The 24,029-nt window shown below is 35.5% G+C and overlaps 1 protein-coding gene across 4 annotated transcripts in view; it reads left to right on the top strand.

The window, feature by feature from the left end:
- The window catches only part of ERR (estrogen-related receptor), a 218,498-nt gene that overhangs the window by 111,230 nt on the left and 83,239 nt on the right, over positions 1–24,029 (top strand). For all 4 annotated transcript variants that reach the window (XM_089092496.1, XM_089092495.1, XM_089092497.1 and 1 more), the window contains one exon: positions 6,079–6,303. In XM_089092496.1, coding sequence (XP_088948622.1) covers positions 6,079–6,303 — 225 coding nt within the window. The remainder of the gene's footprint in view (positions 1–6,078; positions 6,304–24,029) is intronic.

A 24,029-nucleotide genomic window follows, 5' to 3' on the forward strand; every position in this document is an offset into this window, starting at 1 on the left:
TCATTTTGGTATTTACATCATACTTTAGACTGTTTTTCAAAATGAGGGGCTGAAAGGCTTCTGTTTAGGGTTTTAGACCGTGATGGACCAATTGGCTTTATTAGAGTTTGTATTCCCCGTCGTATTAACCCTTTTTCAGGGGAAAAATTATGTTTTTTGGTTTTAAAAGGCAGAAAACGATCCCTGTTTGGGGTTTAAGGGCACGCAAATTTATTGGCTTTATTAAAATTTCCATTCTCTGGCATTTTGACCCTCCTTGGGCAAAAATCCATATTTGGTGGCACGAAATGGTAGAAAGCGTTAATCCCTCCCCCGATATTCTACGACCACTGGTTTAATAAGGTCATCCCTGGGAAAGAAAGAAAAAAAACAGACACGTTCCTGTGCAAAAAAGCAGTTTTTCTTGTTGTTCAAAATAAAGGACTGTAATTCTCATTTACAGGATTTTAGTCCTGGTGATTCCAATGGCGCACTCTTTACTTCGATCTGACGCCATTTTCGAAATTCCCGTAAATCTGTTTTCTCAGTTAACTTTTACTATTAAGATTAACCTAAATGATAGTTACCATCTCTTACCTAGCTTTAAATGGGAATTTTATCTCACTCGACAGTTTCTTTTAACACAGTTTTAGACTTTCTGTTTTTATGGGTCGTGGTTCGCTCTACTAGGTTACAGCCATCGCTTCAACCATGATCGATTAGTCATGATGAAACAGAAAATTGTCAAACTTACTGGACAAATTGGATATCAAAATGCTTCTCTTTGGATCAAGAATATTTTAATGGATGGAACTTGTGAAGAAGTTTTTTTTTTCTTAAAAGAAGAAACAGTTGGTTGACAACGAGAAGATTATATACTTATTGAGAATGCGTTTGATGTGACATTGTTTCTCTTCTTGAAATGTCTATGTTAAATTACTAAAATTTACCATGATTCCATCTTTGAGTGCCAAGGCCAAAACATAAGTTTGATCGTTATTATTCTTGTTTCAATTCTTAGAATCTATCGATTAATCACGATGAAAAACAAAATTGTCTAAATTTCCAGACAAAGGGGAATTCAAAATGTTTTCTCCTCAGTTAGATATTTCGCAATACCATAGACGTGTTGTTTTCCGGTATGGAAAACGGAACACTTTTATTACACGACTATAACTGGATTGCATGATCGAATACGTTTCTGATGCAACACCTATTTGGTTCATGAAGAATTACTGATGCTTAGACAGTCCATTTCATTTTACCGATTTTTCTCCAACAAAATATTATATGTAAGTCCTTTAATAATGAGGTTGGATTTGAGAACTTTGGCCTTGTTGTATTTAAATAACAATAGGTTGTGATTTGTGACTTTGTGTCGATGTCATTTCTTTGAATAAAATTAGTAATGGAAGTAAAAAGACAATTGTTGAAATTACAACATTAGTAGAATATCCGAAACATTCAAGCTTAAATAGAGAAAACTTTAGCTTTCTTGTACTTTGTACATGAGACTTTTGTTGGACGACCATGGTATTATCATCGAACAGGTCTTTTGTGCAATAAAGAGGTTGCAAACTGCCTATAATAAATATATGCCAATTTTTATCTCAACCATGTCCTCATCATCTTCACCCTCTGTGCATTTAGCATTACCTACTCTGCAGGTGAGCCTGCATTCACTTCTATGTCAATGCATCTGGTTTTGGTGCCTTGCCTCGATGTCTCCAGCGTACAAGACATGCGTGGTGTTTGGTAACATTGATGATGCATTGCTTCTTCAGTGCACCATCTTTTTGCCAGTCTTAAAGAATATAGATTAAAATATTCCATTTTTTAGTTTCTTCCATATTGTAAAGATAGAAGTTTATTAATTTACTCATTCAAACATATAGATTATCACACGAAAAAGTACTGTCAACGATACCAAATAAATTGGACAGCAGAAAGTTTCGTCCAGAGTAAGATATACCACAATATTGAACCTGATGGAGAAAGATATATTATATTCTCGTTGGGGAAACGAAACACTTTGATGCAACGACAAGAACATGATCGTGTGATTGAACATGTCTTTGATGTGCCCTTAGTTGATTTGATTTTTACCCTTAGTTCTCGAAAAACAATACATTTAGATACATCAAGGAGCCTCTACAAAAGGGAATGGTTTTGACTGATGCATTTCCGAAAAAAGAGCGTTTAATCCCTCGACACTCGATTTTCGAACATCTCTATATGAAAAGGTTACATTTTCAGAGCATTTGTAAAGTAATATATTTTAACTTCTAGGTGGTCTCAACTTTTTAGGCCACTTTTTATTGAAAAACGAAGAAAATGGTCATTTTTCAGAAACCTTCTCTTTCTTAATTAGCTACAATAAGAAAGAAAATTGTTATTTAATTCTTATCAGAGAAACTTCGTTACATGTTTCTTTGAATTAGTCTGAATTTTATCGGTTTTTGTCCAAATATTTATGAATTTTCACATTCTTCCGTTTATTTTTCCACATGACTCCCCGCGTTTTACAACGGTGATGGATGATTTTTCGCGCACAATTTTTTGGCCAGTGTTTAAAATTTTTTGGCCAGTGTATGAATGACAAAAAACGAACTTTGAAATAATTTTAACCAATTAAACAAATTCAGATTTTAAAGCACTTTCAAAATAACATTAAATGGAGTTTGGTCAATAAAATATGAGACAAGAATTTTTTTTTTGTTTTCGTTGCTAGTTTAGAGTAAAAAATTTTAGTTAAAATCGTCTATCTACTTCTTTATCTTTGCTTCCTTCAAACAGCTGCCGTTGTGACCGTCGTTTGTGATGGCTAGTCCCCCGGGAGGATTCCCTAATGGTTCCTTTGTCTTTTAGATGGTTAGCCGACTCTGAGACTCGCAAAAGGATTTTAAGATACCGAGTCACCTTAATCACCATGTATAAATTCAGTCATTAGGCAGTTGGACTCGTTTTGTTTTGTGAAACATAAAAAAAAAAAAAATATAAATTATACAATATTTCGGCGATTCGGAATTTTGTTTGTAATTAAACACATGTTTTTATCTTAATATCTGCAATTGCAGATGTTTTTCATGTGCTATCTTTTCAAAGTTAATCGGAAGCTCTTAAGAGAAGGGCACGCAATGTTTTATTTTAGGTGTTGTGGCGTATTGAAGGTCAGATCAAAGAAGTCTACGGATTTTTGCAAGGCTCTAGGAATCAATTAAATTTGGATAGTCTATTTAGAAAAAATCCTTTGCAAGGAATGTTTGTAGTTTTTTTTCGAATAAAGTGACAATCATGCAGCATTCTTACTTTTCTTGGATTTCTTTTAATAATAATATAGTAAACTACAGAACTTTTTTTTAACCGAGGTAGAGTTACTATATCTTTCATGATATTTTATTTGTAATTCGCCTATAAATATCCCTTTGATCCTGTGTTACACTGTGCAAAAGTTTTGCTGGTGGAAGCTTCAAAAATATAAAACCAGAAGGTTTATTTATTTGTGACGCTGTCTATGTCACGCAGTGTTTCAAAGGACGATGAAATACCCAAGATAATAAATCTTTGGAAGAATCTGCATCGCCTGTGACAGCGACTACTCGCGTCGATTAAATAACGTTTACCCAGATAATGGGTTTAACGGGTCTCACTTCATAATGTTTTTTTTTTTTTTTTTTGTTTATCAAAATATCTCTAATTTATTTCTTAGCCAACGATTGAAGGCGATATTTTAAATACTAGGATCAAGGCCGTATCCAGGATTTTTGTTCTGTAGGGGGGGGGGGGGTTGCAAAAAATTAATGTACACATCAAAAATTGGTTAATATGCATTTTTTATTGAGTTTTTACGAGTAGGGCAAACTTTCCAGGGGTTCAAACCACCTTTTCCCCTTGATACAGCCTTAACTCTGATCCTTTTTTTCTCATTTTACTGTGCAGGAACGCAGCGTTCTAATTAGAAGTAATGCATTTTTAATTTGTATAACATTTTGAGATGCTATGGGACATACTCATAGCACTAAAAACCATTAAGGACTAGCACTAATTATTTAGCACGAATAATTACAATAAATTACTAAATTTAAAAATTAAAGTACCAAAAGGTGACTGAGCCAAATTTGAGGTCCTTCATATGAAACAAGTCTGATTTTTTGCGGTTGTTTTAATCTCTGTCAAACATTAAATACTGCTTTAATCGACTGTAACACATGTTTCAATTTGTAGTACTTATTAAAACACACAGTCACAAATTATTCTAAATTATAAAATAAATATGATTTTTGCTAAGTCTTTCAAATCTCTGTCTCTGTCAAAAATAAGTACTGCTTTAATTAACTCCCTTGCTTTTTTTAAACTTTAAGAAATAATACGTGACGGGAGGCAACTACCAAAATTTCTATACGAAAACGTCATATAAAAAAATGCTTGAGGAGGTGCCCAATTTATATGAAAATTAAGCATAACTTAGAAGCGCCGTGACTTACTGCCTGGGCCACGAAATTCAACTATTTATACAATCAAAAAGCACGAGTTTGCTCAAGGCCCATTCAAGATGAAATTATAGAAACCATAGAATCCTGCCAATATCAAAATGTCGTATGTCTTAATGGTAGGAATCAAATGATTCAAATGTCTAACTTACAAATTTAATGATCCTATCCAACGAGAACGCCCCGGATGATGTTATAAATAGCTTGGACCAGAAGCATTTATTTTTAGTAACTCGTGATGTTTCATAATCATGGTCCTTTTTTCGCTGCTCTTAAACAACCTGTGGATCACGATTCCTCCTATGGAGCACTTGACCTTAGTCGAACCGATGGTTCTATCACTCGTTAAATAAATAATTGGTATGTGTTTGTAACTTGCAACCAATCACTAATTATTCTCTATACAGTCAGTAGGTTTAATTAAAATGGTTATAGATTTTATGCCTGGTTCAGATTTTTCAAATTATACATCAGAAGATTTGTTTGGCAGGGAAGGAAGGGTAATTTGGAGTAAATGCAACTTCAAAAAAAAAACTTTTAAAAAGTTGAAACAAGTATAAATATAAGGAATTTAAAATAGCAGTCGTAAAATGTCGAGATTTCAGGAAGGTAATAACCCCAAGGCACTTATTCCTTGTGTAAGAGTAGGTTAGAGGCCCTTAGGGCTTCGAATAAAAATAGAATTAATATTTAGTTCACTAAATTATTTATTGGACGAACAAAAAAAATGTACTGATGTTGTAAACTTTTCATTATATTCGATAAAAACAAGAATTCCTTAAGGGTTTTCTTTTTTTAAGTTCACATGCCCAAATTAATTAGTTCCTATATAGCCATGCGCGAATCTATTGAATCTCTTTAAAAAAAATTAAGTGTTTTCTTATTATTTGACATAAAGTGCTTGACCTTATTAAATTTATTATTACTAATGATGGTTGTGAAATTAGGGGGTTAATTCCATGTCTGTATTCAGGGGGGGGGGTTACCCGGTTTGAACCCCCCCCCCGAAATTTTTGACCGAGTCGAAAATAAGTCGAAAATTAGTAAAACATAGGTAAAATTCAGTAAAATTAGTCGAAAACTGAGTCAAAAATTAGTAACCCCCCCCCGAAAACATAATCCTGGATCCGCCCTTGGTTAATTCTAACATTCCACTGGTGGTATACTTTAACTTGTTTAGGTTGTATTCACCAAACTAAGAACTAGCTGACTAAGAGACTGCAGAGAAAAATTTATTGTAGAAAACAAATAATAACTACAGTTTAACGGACACCCAAAGAATTAAAAATATGTCCGAAGGGGTAGCAAAATATTTAATAAAACAAGAAAAACAGAACAAACAACCAGTTTACGACACAATTTCTAATTGCCACCACAAACCTCATAACGAAGTAATTTCATCAAATTTACTATTTTATTTATGCCCAAAGACGTCATAACTATTAATTTGTGTGTACCCCCTCCCCCGACCTCCAAGAAGCAAAAATGTATACTTAACAGGAATATTTATTTGGGTACACACTTAATAAGTGAGCTACTTTTTACTCTGAAAGTAAATATGAGGGGTTAAAAGCATACATTGTTCGTTTTTCATATATTTTTTTTTCAGGAAATATTGAATATCAGTGTCCTTCGAGTGGTGAATGTGAAATAAATAAAAGAAGACGGAAAGCATGTCAGGCTTGTCGCTATCACAAATGTGTACGTGTTGGAATGCTCAAAGAGGGGGTTAGACTTGACAGAGTGAGAGGAGGTCGCCAAAAATACAGGAAAGTTGTACAAAACTCATTCGATCCCTGTAGTCCGTCAGATCAGCGTAGGCCGTCTTTAGAAGGTAAGTACCGTTCAGTAAGTCAGGGATTGCAAAGTAAGGCCTCTGGACCCAATATGGCTCACAATTTAGTGTTAGCTGAGCTAAAAAATCTCTGAAAGATAAAAAGTCCTTGATTTTTTTAGTCAAACTCAAAACGATTTTATTGTCAAACGCCTTACACGATCATGCCGATTGGTGGCAGTTCCAGTCACGATAAAAGATTAAACATATAGAAATCACAGCCATAGCTATCGTCATAAAATGCATATGCTAGTTCAAAATATGCTAGTCCTAAGATATTTAAAAATTCAACATTCTGAAAAAACATAAAATGAAATTCAAGTTCAAATTAAGAAAAAAAACTTTAAATAAAAAGTGAAGAAAAAGAATAATGAACTAAAGCTAACATATATTGTTTTATTCTGAAAATACTGTTTCTAAATATAATTATACGAATGAAAAAAAAATTTACGAGGGGGAAGCAGTCTCAAAGTCTATCAAAGCACAAAAAACGAGCTATCTGAAAATTATAGAAAAGATTGGCGGAAGTGTAAAATTCATTGGATTTTGATAATTTCGGAGACCACACTGCCTTTCCATGACGATAAATAAAAGTTCAAATAGGGATAAAATCCTTTTAATAGACAGTGATGATAGAAATTCACAAAAATACCAGATATTTCGGTCACATATACAGTGACCGTCAGTAGTTTTACTACTGATGACGGTCACTGTATATGTGACCGAAATATCTGGTGTTTTTGTGAATTTCTATCATCACTGTCTATTAAAAGGATTTTATCCCTATTTGAAATTTTATTTATCATTGGATTTTGGTGTGAGGGAGCCAAGAGACCTCCTGCATACAGTGCCACGGGCAACGTTTTGTATGCTCTTGATCTAATCCACAGTTTAAAACCTTAGAAACACCATAAGGTAGGTAGAAACACCATAAGGTAGGTGATAGTCATAATTTATATTTGTGATAAACTCGTGCTGTAAAACTCGGGGTGTAATCAGGATTCCACTTCGTAGGGAGTTCCGAATAAGGTAAGGATTCCTACTTAACCATCAACTGAAAGCATCGTAACTTCAAGAAAAATTATCATATTTGTTTATAAGGTCATAGAACCATTCCTCGTTTCTCTGTTATTTGATTTTGCCTGTGTCTTGAGAAGTAATTTTCTCTTTAATAAGCAGCTGTGTCTTTCAATTATACCAAGTATCCCTGTTCAAGTTCAAGTTTAGGAAGTTCAAGTTGGATATAGACACCGCCCTACCCCAGTGACTTTCATGGCCTAAAGACAGGGAATTATGAAAGAAAATAGAAATGGATCCGACAATAGAAAAGAAAAAGAACAATCAAATGCCATATATCACTATTTACAGCTCAGATCAGGTTATAAGGGGCTCCACAAACACGGCAAAAATAAATTGAGAAAAACATAAATAAAAGAAAGCAAGGATGACAACGCTATTTTAATCAGCTCGAAATTGTATTTTGACTGAACACATGTTTAAAAATGGCAAATTTATAACTTTAAAATCTAATTATTGTACTTTTTCGGATAGATTCGCGTAGATGTAAGTGAAAATTTGCACGAAAATGATTGAATCCTGCGAAGGCATATTTTTGGTACAGACATTTTTGTTTGGTACAGATCTCAAGCTCTGTTTCAAGATATCTCCTGGGCATGTTTATGTTTTTTTTTTCATTTCTTAATTGTTTTTTGTTCTATTACTGTTAATTTGGTATAAATGGGTGCCTCATTATCCGGACTTTTGCTGTTTATTTTTAAAGTTCAAGTTCAGTAAAAGCTTTAACAATTTAATTTGAACTGCTCTTGTAGATAAAAAAAGACACAAAGCATAAAAAGATATAACCCCTATTTTGAGAACCAGATGAGGCATGGGTAATTGGATTGAACGAATTAATTCGTCCTAACCGATTATTCGTTTATTCGGTAACCGATAATCGTTTATTCGTCCTAACCGACTGGTTAGCACGCTAGACATGAAATCTTCATCCGTGAGGTTCGTGAGAGGTCGAGTCTTGGTGTCGCTGGTTATTAGGTTTGGAACGGGAGGCGTGTTTAGGTTTGGAATGGGAGGTTATTAGGTTTGGAACGGGAGGAACCTGACGTGACTCTGTAAGCTCAGTCAGATTTGACCCAGCTCTAAATGGGTACCTGGAGAAATCCGGGCAAGATATACAGAAAGGGTGTGCGAAAGCACAGGATGGCTGGCTCCCTACCCCCGTTACACTTCCTGGCTGAAGGGTCATGAAACAGAGATCAGCACCGTCGGTAGGGACTGTAAAGTCCAGTGTTGTATTCTTTACCATTACCTGTTACCTTAATATATCGTTTAACTTTAGATATGAGGCTTAAATTGATTTTGAATATGTTTCATAGTGCTTTTTGAAATATTACTGATGATCTTGCGAATTTATTTTTGCATAGAAGATGTTTTCTATAGGCAATTTATGCTTAATAAAAAAGGATAGACTCAGCTCAAATCAAGAGACACAACTTTAGTCTACTTTCTAAGGAAAGCGATTGATCGTCAAAGATTTCCAATAAGAAACTCGGACGCAAATAAGCATAAAAGAGGGAAAGTCATTCACGATGCTAACGAGGAGGTTTCTACAAAGAGAGAGAAAATTAGAAATCGTTTCCTGAATGGTAAATAGAAATTCTGGTGATAAATAAGTTCAGGCACACTCTGCCTGTACAAACGGTCACACTTGGAGTGTTTACACATGTTTCCCACTATAATCAGAATATATGTAATAGAACTAGGTGTGCATTGTAGAAGTGATTCGTGATACTTTTGGGTTTACAGCAATCTCATCAAATTTTGCTAATGTTACTTGTTTCTTTTTTTCTGAGAAAGAAACAGTTTTTACGCGAAGTTAATGTCCGTAAAAACAGGATGGTGAACGCACAAATAGACATTTTTTTTCTATAAACAAATGTAGATAGAAATTATCTACCAGGCCAAGCAACTGTTACGGCCTACAACAAGACTGTCGAGAAGCGAGACTGGGACCCATGACACATCTCTTCTGGTTTCCTCCCCCACCGTATTTGTTTTTCCTACTTTACGACACGGTACTAAAACAAATAAATGTGACAGACCATAGCAATGGCCTTAGGCTTTGGAAACAAAGAACAACACGCATAATTTCCTTTGCCTTTTCCTACAATTAAATAAAAAAAAAAACTTTTTTAAACTGAAAGTAAGGAGCGACATTAAAACTTAAAACGAACAGAAATTATTCCGTATATGAAAGGGACTGTCTCCTCCTCAACGCCTTGCTCTTTACGCTAAAGTTTTTATTGTTTTAAAAAATAAAGTTATGAGACAGAGTCAACCTTTAGCGTAAAGAGTGAGGCGTTGAGGAGGGGACAGCCCCTTTCATATACGGAATAATTTATGTTCGTTTTAAGTTTTAATGTCGCTCCTTCCTTTCAGTTTAAAAAACTTGTTTTGTTTTTTTTATTTCATTTCTGATCGTTTTTAGTTAATGCAGCTTTTATTTTGGTTCACCGTCATTGAATAAGTAAACGAAATTTTGTTCCAATTCTTTAAAAATGACCCCTTAATCACAAAGGCCGTTAATTAGAATAAATAGCTCTTATGAAAGTACTAAAAAATCTTTGGTTTAAAGAGCGAGGCATTGACTAGAAGGTGAACCCAATCATATAGCTAATATTTTTTATTCGTTTTAAGTTTGGATGTTGCTCCTTACTTTCAATTGAAAAACTTGTTTTTTTATATTTAATTTCTGTTTTTTTTTTCAAATAATGATGGGAAATTTGGCGCCCCCTTCATAGCAATGTCCCTTCCCCGATGAAAACTTTCTTCATGAAAAGATCCTCCCATATAACCACCAACCCACCCCCACCCCCCAATACCAGAAAAAATTCCCCCTGAAAACGTCTGTTTACTTCCCAGTAACCAATACTATATGTTAACAATGGGTAAAGTTAATAACTTTCAGCCCACCCCCGGGGGGCTTCGAGGGATTAAGTCATCCTAAAAGACATAGTTATAATATTTTTGACCATGCTAAACAAAATGGCTATCTCAAAATTTTGATCGAGTGACATTGGGAAAAAAATAAGTGTTGGAGGTGGCCTAGTTGCCCCCCATTTTTTTTCACTTACAATGGGCACCAAAACTTTTCATTTCCGTTCAAGTGAGCTCTCCCTCGATATTCTAGGACCACTGGGTCGATACGACCCCCCTGGGAAAAAACAACAACAAAAAAAAAAAAAAATAAATAAACACGCATCCGTGATCTTTCTTCTGGTAAAAAATGCAAAATTCCACATTTTTGTAGATAAGAGCTTGAAACCTCTACAGCAGGGTTCTCTGATACGCTGAATATGATGGTGTGATTTTCATTATGGTTCTATAACTTTTAGGGGGTCTTTCCCCTTTTTTCGAAAATCAGCCAAATATAACTTTTGATGGGTAGGACTAAACGTGATGAAACTTATATATTTGAAATCAACATTAAAATGTAATTCTTTTGGTGTATCTATTTGTATCAAAATACCGTTTTCTAGAGTTTCGGTTACCATTGAGCCGGGTTGCTTCTTGCTTACAGTTCGTTACTATGAACTGTTTGATTACTGTTTCAGATCGTATGAAATAGCGAAAAATTGTTAAACATTTCGATTTAATTTTCGCTTTTTTCATGCAGTGGAAGAAAGGAATCAGAAATGAATTTGAAATAAAAGAGAATCGAATCGATGGTGAATGAAACATAAATTCCCTCACTAAAAAAAGCACAGAACTTATAGCCCCTTCTGCTCCCTAGAATTCCCCTTTCCGGTTGATCTGGGCTCGGAGATGGTTTTTCAGTGTATCTGAACTTATCATAAACCAAAAAAAGCTTTAGTAGACTTGTTTTTATGGGTGTAGTTTACAGAAAACACATATTACTCATTTCGTTGCAGTAAGTAATCTGAGCAACTTTTACCTTTGGCATTTTCCAAATTTGGTCCAGATTTTTATTCTTCAATAAAAACTGTTGAAAATGACACTATATTGCGACACCATCTTTTGGTTACTTAACAGTAAGAAAGAATCAGAAAGTATTTCGGAAATCTCCAGTTCTTGTAAAAATCTCTCGTTTCGGAAGGCGATTTGATGCATCACCTCTGGAAAACCCCCTCCAAAAATGTTTGAGGTAATGGGATTTCCAATGCCAAAAAAGTGATTTCTAAACTTATAATTTCTAATTTTTGACAATCTTGATAGATGACGCCCCCGACAGCATGTGCTTGCCTCTTGACTCTAAGTTTAAAATCTGTGTAAACCACAGAGTTTTTGTTATATAATCTTCGGTCTATATTGAACACAATGGTTATCTCAAATCTGTTTGCAATGAGAAAAGAGCTTCTTCCCCTCAGCATTCCAAGTTTAGTCTAACCCGAGATTCACATTGCCACTTTTGTTTCTTCTTTTTTTTTACGCAATACGGCTTATGCTCACGAGATGCTGAGAAAATGCACTTTTCAAATCAAATCCATTCATGTCTTTGCCAAAACGCAAACGGCATATATCTAGTTATATGGCATTGGGTTTTCAACGGCTAAGAAACTAGCGGCTAACTTGTTAGGATTCAAGGCAGCCCCTCCTCTTAATAAATGATTCACTAATCACTCCCCTTCCAACCCCCCATTGCACTTCCTGGCTGAAGGGCCAAGAAATGGAGATCAGCACCGCCGGTAGGGACTGTAAAGTCCAATGCCGTATTCTTTACTTTACCTAATCACTCCCCTCATTATAAACTTGTTGCACAGCTATGCAGTGCCACAAATAAATGAATGAAGTGTCAAATTAGTCAGCTCGTCCTGCTATTAATTAAAAGAACAAGTTTTTTCAATGGAAAATAAAGAGCAACATTAAAACTTAAACGAACGCAAATTATTCCGTATATGTGGGAGTTAGCTCCCTCCCCAGTCCCTCGCTCCTCCCACTAATGTTTTATAGTACTTTAAAAAAGCTTCTAATTCTAACTAAACGGTCCTTGTGTTTCAGGAGTCGTTCTTAATGAAATGGGACAAAAAGTAAACCTTTAGCGTAATTAGCGAGGTATTGAGAAGGGGCTTATAAACGGCATAATAAATGTTCTTTTTAAGTTTTAATGTTGCTCCTTACTTTCAGTTGAAAAATTTTTTGGTCTTTTTCAAATAAGGCCGCGAAATTCCGCTACGCCTTCATTGAAAACTTCTTCCCTCCACGGAAAATATCTCTATAAAAAGTTCCTCTTGCGTAAAATGCTTCTGCTACCCGGAAAATATCTCTGGACAATTCCATTCTCGTTGAAAATTCCTCCAGAAAAGTTCCTTCCTGGCATATTTTCATTTGAAAAAGAATTTAATTTCCGATCGTTTTTCAAATCGTTCCGGAAATCCCAGTGGAAAGTTTCCCCCGCGGAAGATTCCCCAAGGGAGAATTTCTCCCACAGATAATTCTCCCCCACAGAAGAATCCTCCAGACAATTCTAACCGCGCTGAAAATGGATATTTTATAATCTCTGAACAATAAAGAACTGGTTTCTTCAACTAAACGTATTAAGACACAGGTGAAATTTATTGCGCCATTGACTTTTCTTGAGTAAACCTACTGCCAGCTAATTGATCTGTGTTCACCTTTGGTGCCAAACTAATTGGTATTGAAATAGACTGAAATTAGTGGATTTTATAGATTATTTTGGATATATATTATTGAATCTTTGGAGCATTTTTCCAACTAAATTTTTCCTTAAGGTTCTTTACTTAGATAAAGATAAGTTATGTAAAGTTCTGCTGTCACCACTTTGTAAACCTATATGTAGTTATTTATTTGTATGCCCTTTTATAATTGACAGATGTAATGGTTTACATAAATTCCAAAGATAGACGATAAACGTTGGTATAAGGTCTTTATTGAATAACGTGAGAATACACATAGAGAAAATAAGGTAGCACAAGAACAACTAGCTACGACGGAGGCGAAAGATGGACTGCCTTTAGAAATGAGCCAAGAATATAACTTTCCTGGAACAGAAGTTCCAGCTATTGGTTGTTCAACCATGCCTGGGAACGGACCCTTTCCCATGACTAGCTTTAGTCCCAAAAGCCCCCCCCCTGGACTGTTCTCGTTGACATATACATGGCCAAATCTCTAAGAAACGAGACACCAGAAAAAGCCTTCTCGAATTTATGTTCCAAATACTTTAAAGATTCTCCCCCCTGTTTTAAGTTAATTTTCCCAAATTTGGCTTATCCCCTTCTCATTAAACCCTCAAACTTTAATTAAATTCAAAGCATTCAATACCCTTCCCAAATTATTCACTTCTCACCTACTAACATTTTTCAGCATAAACTAGTAAAAAATTACATAATATAAACACTACACAATACTTGCATAAGTAAAAATTTATACAGTATAAACGAACCACACCAATAACAGTAGTCGGAAACTGGATATTTTAACACTTAATTTTTCTTTGTATACTTTAAAATAGACTTGTTCCCCATACCCCTGAATTTGATGAGGACAAGGAAAGTTGGGATTATGTATAAACTTTGAATTGGGGCAAAAGGAATGACCGGGAAAGGCTAATTAATCCTGAAAATACCAGCGACAGATAAATGAAATTGCAGAAACTTTAAAAATCATACCATGCTGCAATGACGTTAAAATATTATTCCCAATAAAATCCTCGGGGTTTTATTGCTGCGAAAAAGCCTCGGTTTAGACCTATTTGGTTTTTCTCTACTAACTTGTGGTTCGACAAATGGCAGTACTACTGTTGATATCTCTACATAACTATTAGCGCTACGCATTAAAACCATCCCGTGAGGCATCAACCTCATCCCACTGGACCTCAAAACCAACCCCCTTTTCCTGGGTATCCAAGCCGCCCTGCGAGGCATCAGTACCATCTCGCAGTGCAACAACAAAAATCATCCCGTGAGGCCTCAGTACCATCCCACGGGACCTCAAACCCAGCTCCCTTTTCCTGGGAAGCCAAACCGCCTTGCGAGGAATCAGTACCATCTCGCAGTGCAAAAAAAAAAATCATCCCGTGAGGCATCAGTACCATCCCACGGGACCTCAAAACCAGCTCCCTTTTCCTGGGTATCCAAACCGCCCGGCGAGGAATCAGTTCCATCTCGCAGTGCAACAAAAAAAAACAAAACACGTGAGGCATCAGAACCAACCCACGGGACCTCAAACCCAGCCCCCTTTCCCTGGGTAGCCAAACCGCCCTGCGAGGAATCAGTACCATCTCGCAGTTCCTTCTCATTATCATTGAGTCCAAATTTCACCCTCGTCAGCGCAGATAGAAATTCATCGGAAAAAGAAGACGTGTCTCCTTTCCCCACTATCTGTTCTATCTGTTCATATTGTATTGCAACCTTATACGCATCACCTAAACAAAAAAAAATTCTGCACTATTCTCTAACAAATACCGTTTGTAGGACGGTCTGATCCACTCCTTGAATAAATTTAGAGCAAATCTTCCAAGAACTACACCATCATCCCTGGCTTCTAAGGACACCCTAAATGACCTTCCTAATTTTTGCATCCTTCTATAGAATAGATATACCCTTTCATCCTTAAATTGAGCCACGCCTACAAACTCTGCAACAATTTTGCCTACTATTTTGCCTGGGGTATATACTACAAGTAATCCACCTTTTAAACTTGACAAATTTATAATCGTGGGATCCAGATTCCCAAAAAAAGGAGCGAAACAAACCATGGGCCAAAAATGACGCAAAGCTTTTGAATCAGACTAATTTAACAACAACTGAATTTTTTGCAACTTTGCAACAAACTCAATTTTTGTAACTTTGTAACAAATTTTGTAACAAACTTAATTATTTTTCCACTTTCTGACTTTGTGAGTGGCGTTATTACTAAAAAAAAAGGGTCAATTAGCGATCCTATTACTTGGGACTGTTGAGGCTGTTCTACTGGAGGATTAATTGGGGTGGTGCTCAGGGGAGTTGGAGGGTTTGTTGGGACCCATGTCTTGATCTTTTGAAGGTAATCATAAAGTTCATCTTGATCGAAATCAGGATCATTTGAGTCAAATAAAAGAGGTGGAACTATGCCAGTTATCCTTCACTGTCTTACAAAATCAAAAGTAACCTTTTTGTTATATCCAATTTCCACAGGATCAAGTATAGGAATAAAAACTGACATTTTGAGATCAAAATTTGAAAAAGCAATTACTCTAAAAATTTAAATGTTTGTTTTAAACACAATTCTTTAATTACGGACGCTAGATTTTGGGCAATTAACTTCACTTCTAACAACAAGGGTCTAATAAAATTTACTGGGTTGGCTAACCACGTTAAATCACTTACGAAAGGTCGTCTGTCTTACATCCAATTTCAGTTGGTCTCAATTAAATCACTAGCGTCAAATGGAGTCACAATTGAGAATTAATTTTCGATTATCGAATTCACAATGTTAAATTTTGTTTGGAAACTGTCAAATGTAGATCACACGTCGACTGAATAAAATCAGGTAAAGAAAACACCAAACGTAAAATGGCTAAGTGAAGGTAGAAATCAACCGGAGACTTTCAGTTGTAGAAATTTGAATTATTATGTAGAAGCTATCGCGAGGAAATCCATATTAGGCATTGTGTAACAGCCTATTTCAAAATGTTCATTTAAAAGAAAGTGTTTCTCAAGAAGGCACTTTGAATAGAAAAAAGTTCAATACCTCGTAACATTTCGATGTCTTTTTATCAGTCTTTTGTAGTATTTGCGGCTCAATATCACAAGCAATTTTGGTAGCGGGCGAAATAGCTCTTCAATATGTTGCCAGTATTTAGTGTAAGATGTCGTAAGTACTTATAACGGTCACTCAAATGTCACTAGGAGGTTTTCCCCTAGTGATATATGCTCCACTAGTCTTAACCGCTTGCCACCACTCTGTAAACCTCTATGTAGTTCTTTATTTGTATGCCTTTTATATTGGCAGATATAATGGTTTACATAAATTCCAAAGATAGACGATAAACGTTGGTACATGGTCTTTATTAAATAACGTGAGAATACACATAGAGAAAATAAGGTAGCACAAGAACAACAAGCTACGACGGAGGCGAAAGATGGACTCCCTTTTGAAATGAGCCAAGAATGTAACTTTCCTGGAACGGAAGTTCCAGCTATTGGTTGTTCAACCATGCCTGGGACCGGACCCTTTCCCAAGACTAGTTTTAGTCCCAAAATCCCCCCCTGGACTGTTTTCGTTGACATATACATGGCCAAATCTCTATGAAACGAGACACCAGAAAAAGCCTTCTCGAATTTATGTTCCAAATACTTTACAGTTGCTTTTACTTTTGTCCTCTCCTTAATAGGAAATGCCTGCATTTAAAGAGTTTGATATCGCGTTAGCTAACTTCAAAAATTATCCTCATTGGCCAGTAAAGATACTAAAAGTGTCCAAGGATAGCAAAGGAAATCCATCATATTTGGTATTTTGCTATGGGACACATGACGAATACAGACTTGTTGAAGCCACCTTGGCAGAAAATAATCCAAGCGTTAGCCGAACTTCAGCAAAACTGACTGCAGGTATAAAGGCTGCATTTGAGGAATTGAAAAATTCACCCGATATTTATAAATCCCTTTCCAAGACATTTAATGCATTAACAATTAAGGAATCTAATACAGGAGAATGTGCTTCGTTGATGGATAAAATCACTTCTACGGAACTTGACCTGGAAAAAACTAAGCGAGAGTTACTGCAAAATATAACTAAGAAGGTTAATGAAAGGTTTTCGGATGCTGATTCCTTCCGCCAGTCATCCTAATACATTATGTGTCAAACATATGATGCTAGTATTCTTAATTATGAAACCAAACTTGAAAAAATTTAACAGCCGCTGGAAACTATTATCTATCAAGTTTTAGATCAGGAATAGTAAATCATGAAAATTGAAATAAAAGTAGAGTTATTTGAACAAGGTGTACTGCTTGATTCGCTAATTTTGCATGGTGTTAAGCAACAGTCCGGATCTGACCTCCAATCAACAATCCTGCAAGTTTTCAAAACCAAAATGAACCTGACTGAAATTAATGTTGCCCGAATTAGGAATATCTACAGATTCAAAATATCCCCTGCTTTAACCGATGCCTCCCTAAACGACAAAGTCCCTCCTGTTTTAGTTAAATTTGTGAATAGTGATATAGCGAAGAAAGTCTTCAAAGCAAAAGCTAGGTTAGCTTCAAGTGGAATTTTCCTATCGGAAGCATTGACAAAGAGGCGACGTGAGATCCTATATGCCGCTAAGGACAGATTTGGTCATAGAAATGTTTGGACTGATCGTGGGCAAATTTTGGCAAGGCCTAACGGTGAAAGTGTCACTAAAAAAATTCATACTCTAGCCGACTGTGTTTAAGTTTTTTTTTTTTTTTTAGTTTTTTTTTGTGTTTTGTTTTTTTTAGATATGTTTAGTATCTTGCCTTTCATATATTCAGCGTATTTTATTTATCTTTTGCTTATTTTTTTGTTTGTGCGTATCTGTCTAATGATGTACTTTCGTTCCAATTAACTTCAATGAAATTTATGGATTTCAGTAATTATTCTTTTTTTTTGTTACATGCCTGTTCTCACAAGTCATTGCGTTAGTTTGGGATTTTAATCCTTTGTTATCTTGAAAATGGTTTTACTTGTATTGGTCTTATGGGTACATTTATGCAGTGGAGCTTTAGCGTTATACATTTTTTATTTTTTTTTATTTCAGGAACTGAGTAGTATGATTAATGATTTAAGAAAGTCACAAAATTTATCTGAAATTATTATTATTAATTTGTTCAATAATATAAAATATATATGTATCTTACTTATTGGCATGATTATTGTGATTTTATGTATTTATTTATGTCGTTAACTTTTGGTCTGGTCAGTTTCGTCGCGGAGCGGATCTACCATCCACTGTAAGTGAAATGATTAATTCTTTTAGTGACTAGGGTGATTTTAACTCTTTGGGCGAACGTTTCGTTGAGTTAAAAAACAATCCTTTAGATATAGAAAGTAAAATTAATAATTCAGTTGGAAGTAGAAATAGGAATTATAATGATCCTAAGTCAGTTATTGAAAGTAATTATGTTTCGCAATTAAGTGGTTCTGCCTCTTCTAAACAAGATGGTATTTTCTCTGTGTTTCACCTAAACATTCAGGGACTTTGTTCCTCTTTTGATGAGCTGAAACGGATCGTCAGTGGTGGAACTCCGGATGTTATAGGTTTATGTGAAACTTTCCTGGATTCAAAAAAGGATATGCTTTTAGATATCCAAAGATTTAGGATGGAGTGGATGAACCAGAAACAGATGGTGAAAGGTGGCCTTGCCCTGTATATTGCCGATCATCTTGCACATAATTTCCGAAGTGATTTGAGAAGAAATGAGGAAGGAATCTTCGAATCCCTTTTTATTGACATTAAGTCAGGTTGTACGGATGTAGTTGTCGGTTTGGTTTACAGATCCCCTAGTGGATCTATTCCTTTGTTTATGAAAATTCTGGAAGAGGTTTTGGACTTAGTCCAAAAGCATCCTTGCAAACTAATCCTTATGGGGGATTTCAACCTTAACCTGCTGGATCAAAATTCTGCTTTGGCTGCAGATTTTTTGTCAATGATGCTTTCTGCGGGAACTCTACCTTCAGTTTGTATACCAACCCGAGTTACTGAGATGCATGCATCACTTATTGATAATATTTTTTCGTCACTAGATGTCTTAGATAATTCGGTGATGATTAGTGATATTTCTGATCACTTCCCTGCTATTTCACGATATAGGACTAGTGATCGATCGCAGCGTAAAGTTTCGCCATCTAATCTCTCATTTTTCCGTTTTGGGGTCAGTGAGATCAGTCTAGTGAAATCTCGTTTGACTGATCAGCAATTCGATAGTTTGAATCCTGAATCGGATTTTAACTACTCATTTGATTTCTTATATGATCCTGTAAAGGAAGGTATTATAGAAGTATGCCACCAGTATCTAACGTCTGATACTTCGAAAAGGATAGTACTGCTGAATCCATGGATGACTTCAGGTCTCCATAAAAGCTGGAAAAGGAAAAATTATCTGTGGAAGCTATACAAGGCTTCGTCATCTGCTTCTCATCATCAGTGGTTTAAGGCCTATAGGAATATATTTAATTCTCTGTGTCGGAAGGCCAAGTCTCAGTATTATCACAGGAAATTTTCTGAGTGTGGAAAGGATGTTGGGAAGACATGGAAAATTATTAATTCTGTACTTAAACCTACTCCCCCTTCGCCTTCAGTTCCAAAAACGCTGATAGTTGACGTTAAAATTGCCCAAGGAGAAGAAAATTTTCAGCTAGGGCTTACTTATTATTTGGATAATACAGGAAAAACAACTGCTTCATCTGTGAGCTCTACAAGTCCTCGTTGCGATTTCAGAGCCTATCTTGGACCCCCATGTTTGAAGTCAATGGTTTTGAACCCTGTTTCTGAGTTTGAGGTAGCTCGGATCGTAAATTCATTTAAAGATTCATCGTCTTCAGGGTCAGACAGAATTCCTACAAGGGTTATCCGTGCCGTTCTTCCTGCTATTCTGTCACCATTGACTAAGCTTGTCAATCTGTCTTTTGTGAATGAAATTTTCCCTGAATCACTCAAGCGAGCTAAGGTTATAGTGCTGTATAAAGGTGGGTCCGGGAGTGATCCTGCTAATTATAGGCCAATTTCTCTTCTATCTGTTTTCAGCAAAATTTTTGAGAAGGCTATGCTATCCAGGCTTCTTAGTTTTCTGGATCTCAAAAAATTTTTCCATGACTTCCAGTTTGGATTCCGAGCGAATCACTCTACAGAGCATGCTTGTACATCTCTATTGAATTTCATTCATTCGGCAATAGATTTTGGTCTTATCCCAGCAGCTTTATTTTTGGATGTTCGTAAAGCTTTTGATTCTTTAACTCATCAGATTCTTCTTTGGAAATTATCGCATATTGGTATAAGATCAAATGTTTTCTCTTGGTTTGAATCATATCTTTCTGGGAGACTTATTTCAATTGATCCGCTTTTCCGGAGCCCTTCTGAAGTAGAATATGGTGTCCCCCAGGGATCTGTTCTTGGCCCCCTTTTATTTCTGATTTATGTCAATGATCTGATTTCAGCAGTCAAGAACACCAGTCCTCTAGTATGCTGCAATCTTTGTCATCCGGATGTTCCTTCGTGTCCCAATGCTACTTCTAATGAACATTGCCTCGTTGCTTTTGCTGACGACAGCACTTTTGGGACTCTAGGGAGGATGGAATTTGATGTCATGTCTAATCTGGTGGCAATATTTGAGAGAGTAGTTTCATAGTTTAAGGCGAATTACTTGGCCTTGAAGGTTGCCTAGTCACAGTTTCTTATTTTTTCTCGAATTGGTGTAGCTATCCCTCAAATGACACAGCTTCAAGTGTCACAAGGCTCCTTCTGTAGACCAAAGAATTGGATGGTCCGGTTTCTTGGTATCCTGCCTGAAGAGACCCTTTCGTTTAGCCACCATATAGCCATGATTAGGGTTAAGGTCTCCCGGATTTTGGGTGTCATTCGAAAACTCAAACACACATTTCCTGGATCTATTCTGAAGCTTCTTTTTTTCTGCCTTATCCAGTCAAATGTCTCGTAGTACCCCAGAGCATGGATGTATACTTTTCCTTCTACCCTACATTCGCGTTTTGTTAAGTATAACAAAGCGAGGTAAAAGATTATGGACACCCCTCGTTAGTCACAAAGAACGCTTCAAAATCTCCATTATCTATAAATTATTTCTGTTTCGTATTCTTTTTATCATAACCGTGATGGCGATTTTCCAAAATCCCTTCAAAAAACTTCTCAGTTTATTTCTGATTCAGCTCCATATAACCTTCGTTCGTCACATAATATCTGCAGTCCTCCTACTCCCACTGTGCGGTCAGATTTATATCCCCTCATCGCTTGCCATCAGGTTTGGAACTCCCTTCCTTCTTCAGTACAGAAATGCCACTCGTTTGGCACTTTCAAGAGGATTTTTAAGGACCATTTAGTTAAGAATCAAACTGATTTTTTTTTTTTTTTTTTCTTCTTTTTTTTCTTTTTTTTTGTGGAGTTGATGTCCCCTGAATGTTTAGTTCTGTTTTATGGTGGTCTTCTCTGCGCTATGACTCCCAGGCCTCAGGTATGACTATCAATATTTATTGCTGAAACTTGTATAGTTCACTAAGGAGTAGCATTCAAGAAGACGGGTTAAATTTTATTGCTTTTGTACCATTTTATTATAGTCTAATAATTATAAGCCTTATGACTGAAATAACCCATAAACGTCAATTTTGCTACCTAGCCAAGAAATAAGCAGAGCTGATTGAATTGGAATTTATATAGTTTTAAATACAAGCTTAAAAGGGCTGTACATGGCTTAAGTTATGATATTTTAATATCTTGGATAAGAGTTATGAATGATATCGTAACAGCTATTATGATGTTGGTTCTACCTGACAATACACATAATTCTGTTTCGACGATAGGAATTCGCTTATAGTAATAATAATTTATTTTTTTTGAGTCTATTTAATATAATTAATAAATTTAGTTTACTTATTCTAATTTTTTCTATAGTTTCCATTTTATCTATCTTTTCTTTTCTTCTCCTTCATATGTGAGTAAGTGATCATTTTAAATTTTCTTTTGTTTTTTATCTATGAGTATGTAATTCATATGTCGTCTCTCTTTGTACAGGCCAATGAGCCTTTGAGGGATTAATAACATGTAATATTGTATGTGTATTTAATGAAGAATAAAACTTATCTTATCTTATCTTAAGACAGATAAACGAATTTTGTATAGAATTACCCGAGTGTAATTTTTACCTGGAAAGTTTACCTGGAAACTTACCTCCTCATGGAAAATTCTTCCCGTGGTAATACCTCCCCAGCAGAACCCCCCCCCTGCCCAGAAAATTTCCTGTATGCTTCCCAATAGCAAATACTATGCGTAAACAATGAGCAAACTTCATAACTTACAGGCCTTTCCCCAGGTCCTGTGACTGGTCAGGTTATCCCCAAATGCATAGTTACCGGACCTTTCGAACTGAACAAAATGGGCATCTCAAAATTGTTGATTGGACAGCTTTTGGGAAAAAAGAGGCTTTGGAGAGGGTCTTCTTTTTCGAAAATCAGGCAAATTTTCTCAGGCTTGTAGGTTTTGATGGTTAACTCTAAAATTAATTAATCTCATATATTTAGAATCACCGTACAATGTCTATTCTTTTCATGTATCTATTGATATCAAAATACTGTTTTTCAGAGTTTTGGTTACTATTGAGCCGAGTCGCTCCTTGCTAATATTTTGTTACTACGAAAAGTTTGACAATTATTCTTAGAGTGCTGTCTCCTTTATGTTTTCCCTCTCTTCCCCTCCTCTTTCTGTAGAGTATATGAATGCTATCTCAAATGTTTTATGCTCTAAATCTTTCAACAATAATTCAGTCGATGCTATTTTAATCCTTTTTGGGTAAAAATGTTCTATTTTTTGCAAAAAGGTTAAACTCCCTCCCTCACTTGCTGTGTCAAAATCTCTTTTGCCATTAAAAAAAGACAACACTTTTGCAACTAAAATTGAAAGTAAAAATTTCCATTCTAATGAGCTTTATCACAATATTTTACGAACCATTATTTCAATTTTTGTGAAACAATTATTTATTATTTCATTTTATTATAATTATTCCATTAATTTCAGAAAATTTATAGGGGGAGTGCCACCAGAAGTTTCGTTTTTCCCCTGGTGTAAACAGTAGCATTTTTCATCCGTCTTTTATGGTTCATACTTCCTTTAGAGAGTGAACCACCCCATCCCTGATGGTACCAATTATAGGGTTCTCAGACATTAAATACTTGATGTTATAATTCTCCATCAATATCACAACACTTTTATGAGATGTTTAATCCCCTTTTCTAAAGTTATGCAATTTTTTTCATGCTAATAGCTTTTTATAGGCAACTAAACTTCTTAACTTTATGTATTTGAATCAGTATAAAAACTAGTAACTGCTGATGTGGCTCTAAAGTGTTCTTGTTACTATTGACTAAGGTCGATTTTACTAACTAGCCATTAATACGAGCGGTTAGAAAACGTTGTCTTCATGATTTCTCATATGCTGAACATAGGGCTGTTGACAGAATTATCTAAATATTTGCAGCTAAGGGTCACTGATCCCCACTGAGAATAGGGGCGTTTTTTCACTCATCAATGTGCTAAGATCTTACATCTTTCGTCAGAAAACGCTTAAAAGTGAAATCTTTGAAAAAACATCTTACATCTTTGGTCGTTTTTGTGCAAACGTCTTTCATCATTATATTCTGATCAGTGGTCTGAGAACAACGATGAGTATATCATCAAAGTTCTCTTATCATTGTTCTATATGGTAAAACAGTGGCGGTCTTCACACTTTTTGCTGACATCAGTAAGCTGTAAGATCTTAGAACAAAGATGAGTTAAAAAACGATAATCTTTGCAGAAAGATGTAAGATGTTAGATGTAAGATCTTAGTGCTAAAAAACGGGCCTAATATTTCTACACTATTATTCTTTTTGCTTAATTGTTGCTGTAGCAATAAAATGAAGAAAAAGGCCAATGTTTTTAAGCATAATTTTACTAAATAAAACATTATTATTTAAAAGTAATACATTTCTTATTGTTTTAATCATGTGAGTCCCTCTACAGGAAG

Source organism: Artemia sp. Qi Xiang Cuo, chromosome 7 (assembly GCF_049724085.1).
Source record: "Artemia sp. Qi Xiang Cuo chromosome 7, ASM4972408v1, whole genome shotgun sequence".
Lineage (NCBI taxonomy): Eukaryota > Metazoa > Arthropoda > Branchiopoda > Anostraca > Artemiidae > Artemia > Artemia sp. Qi Xiang Cuo.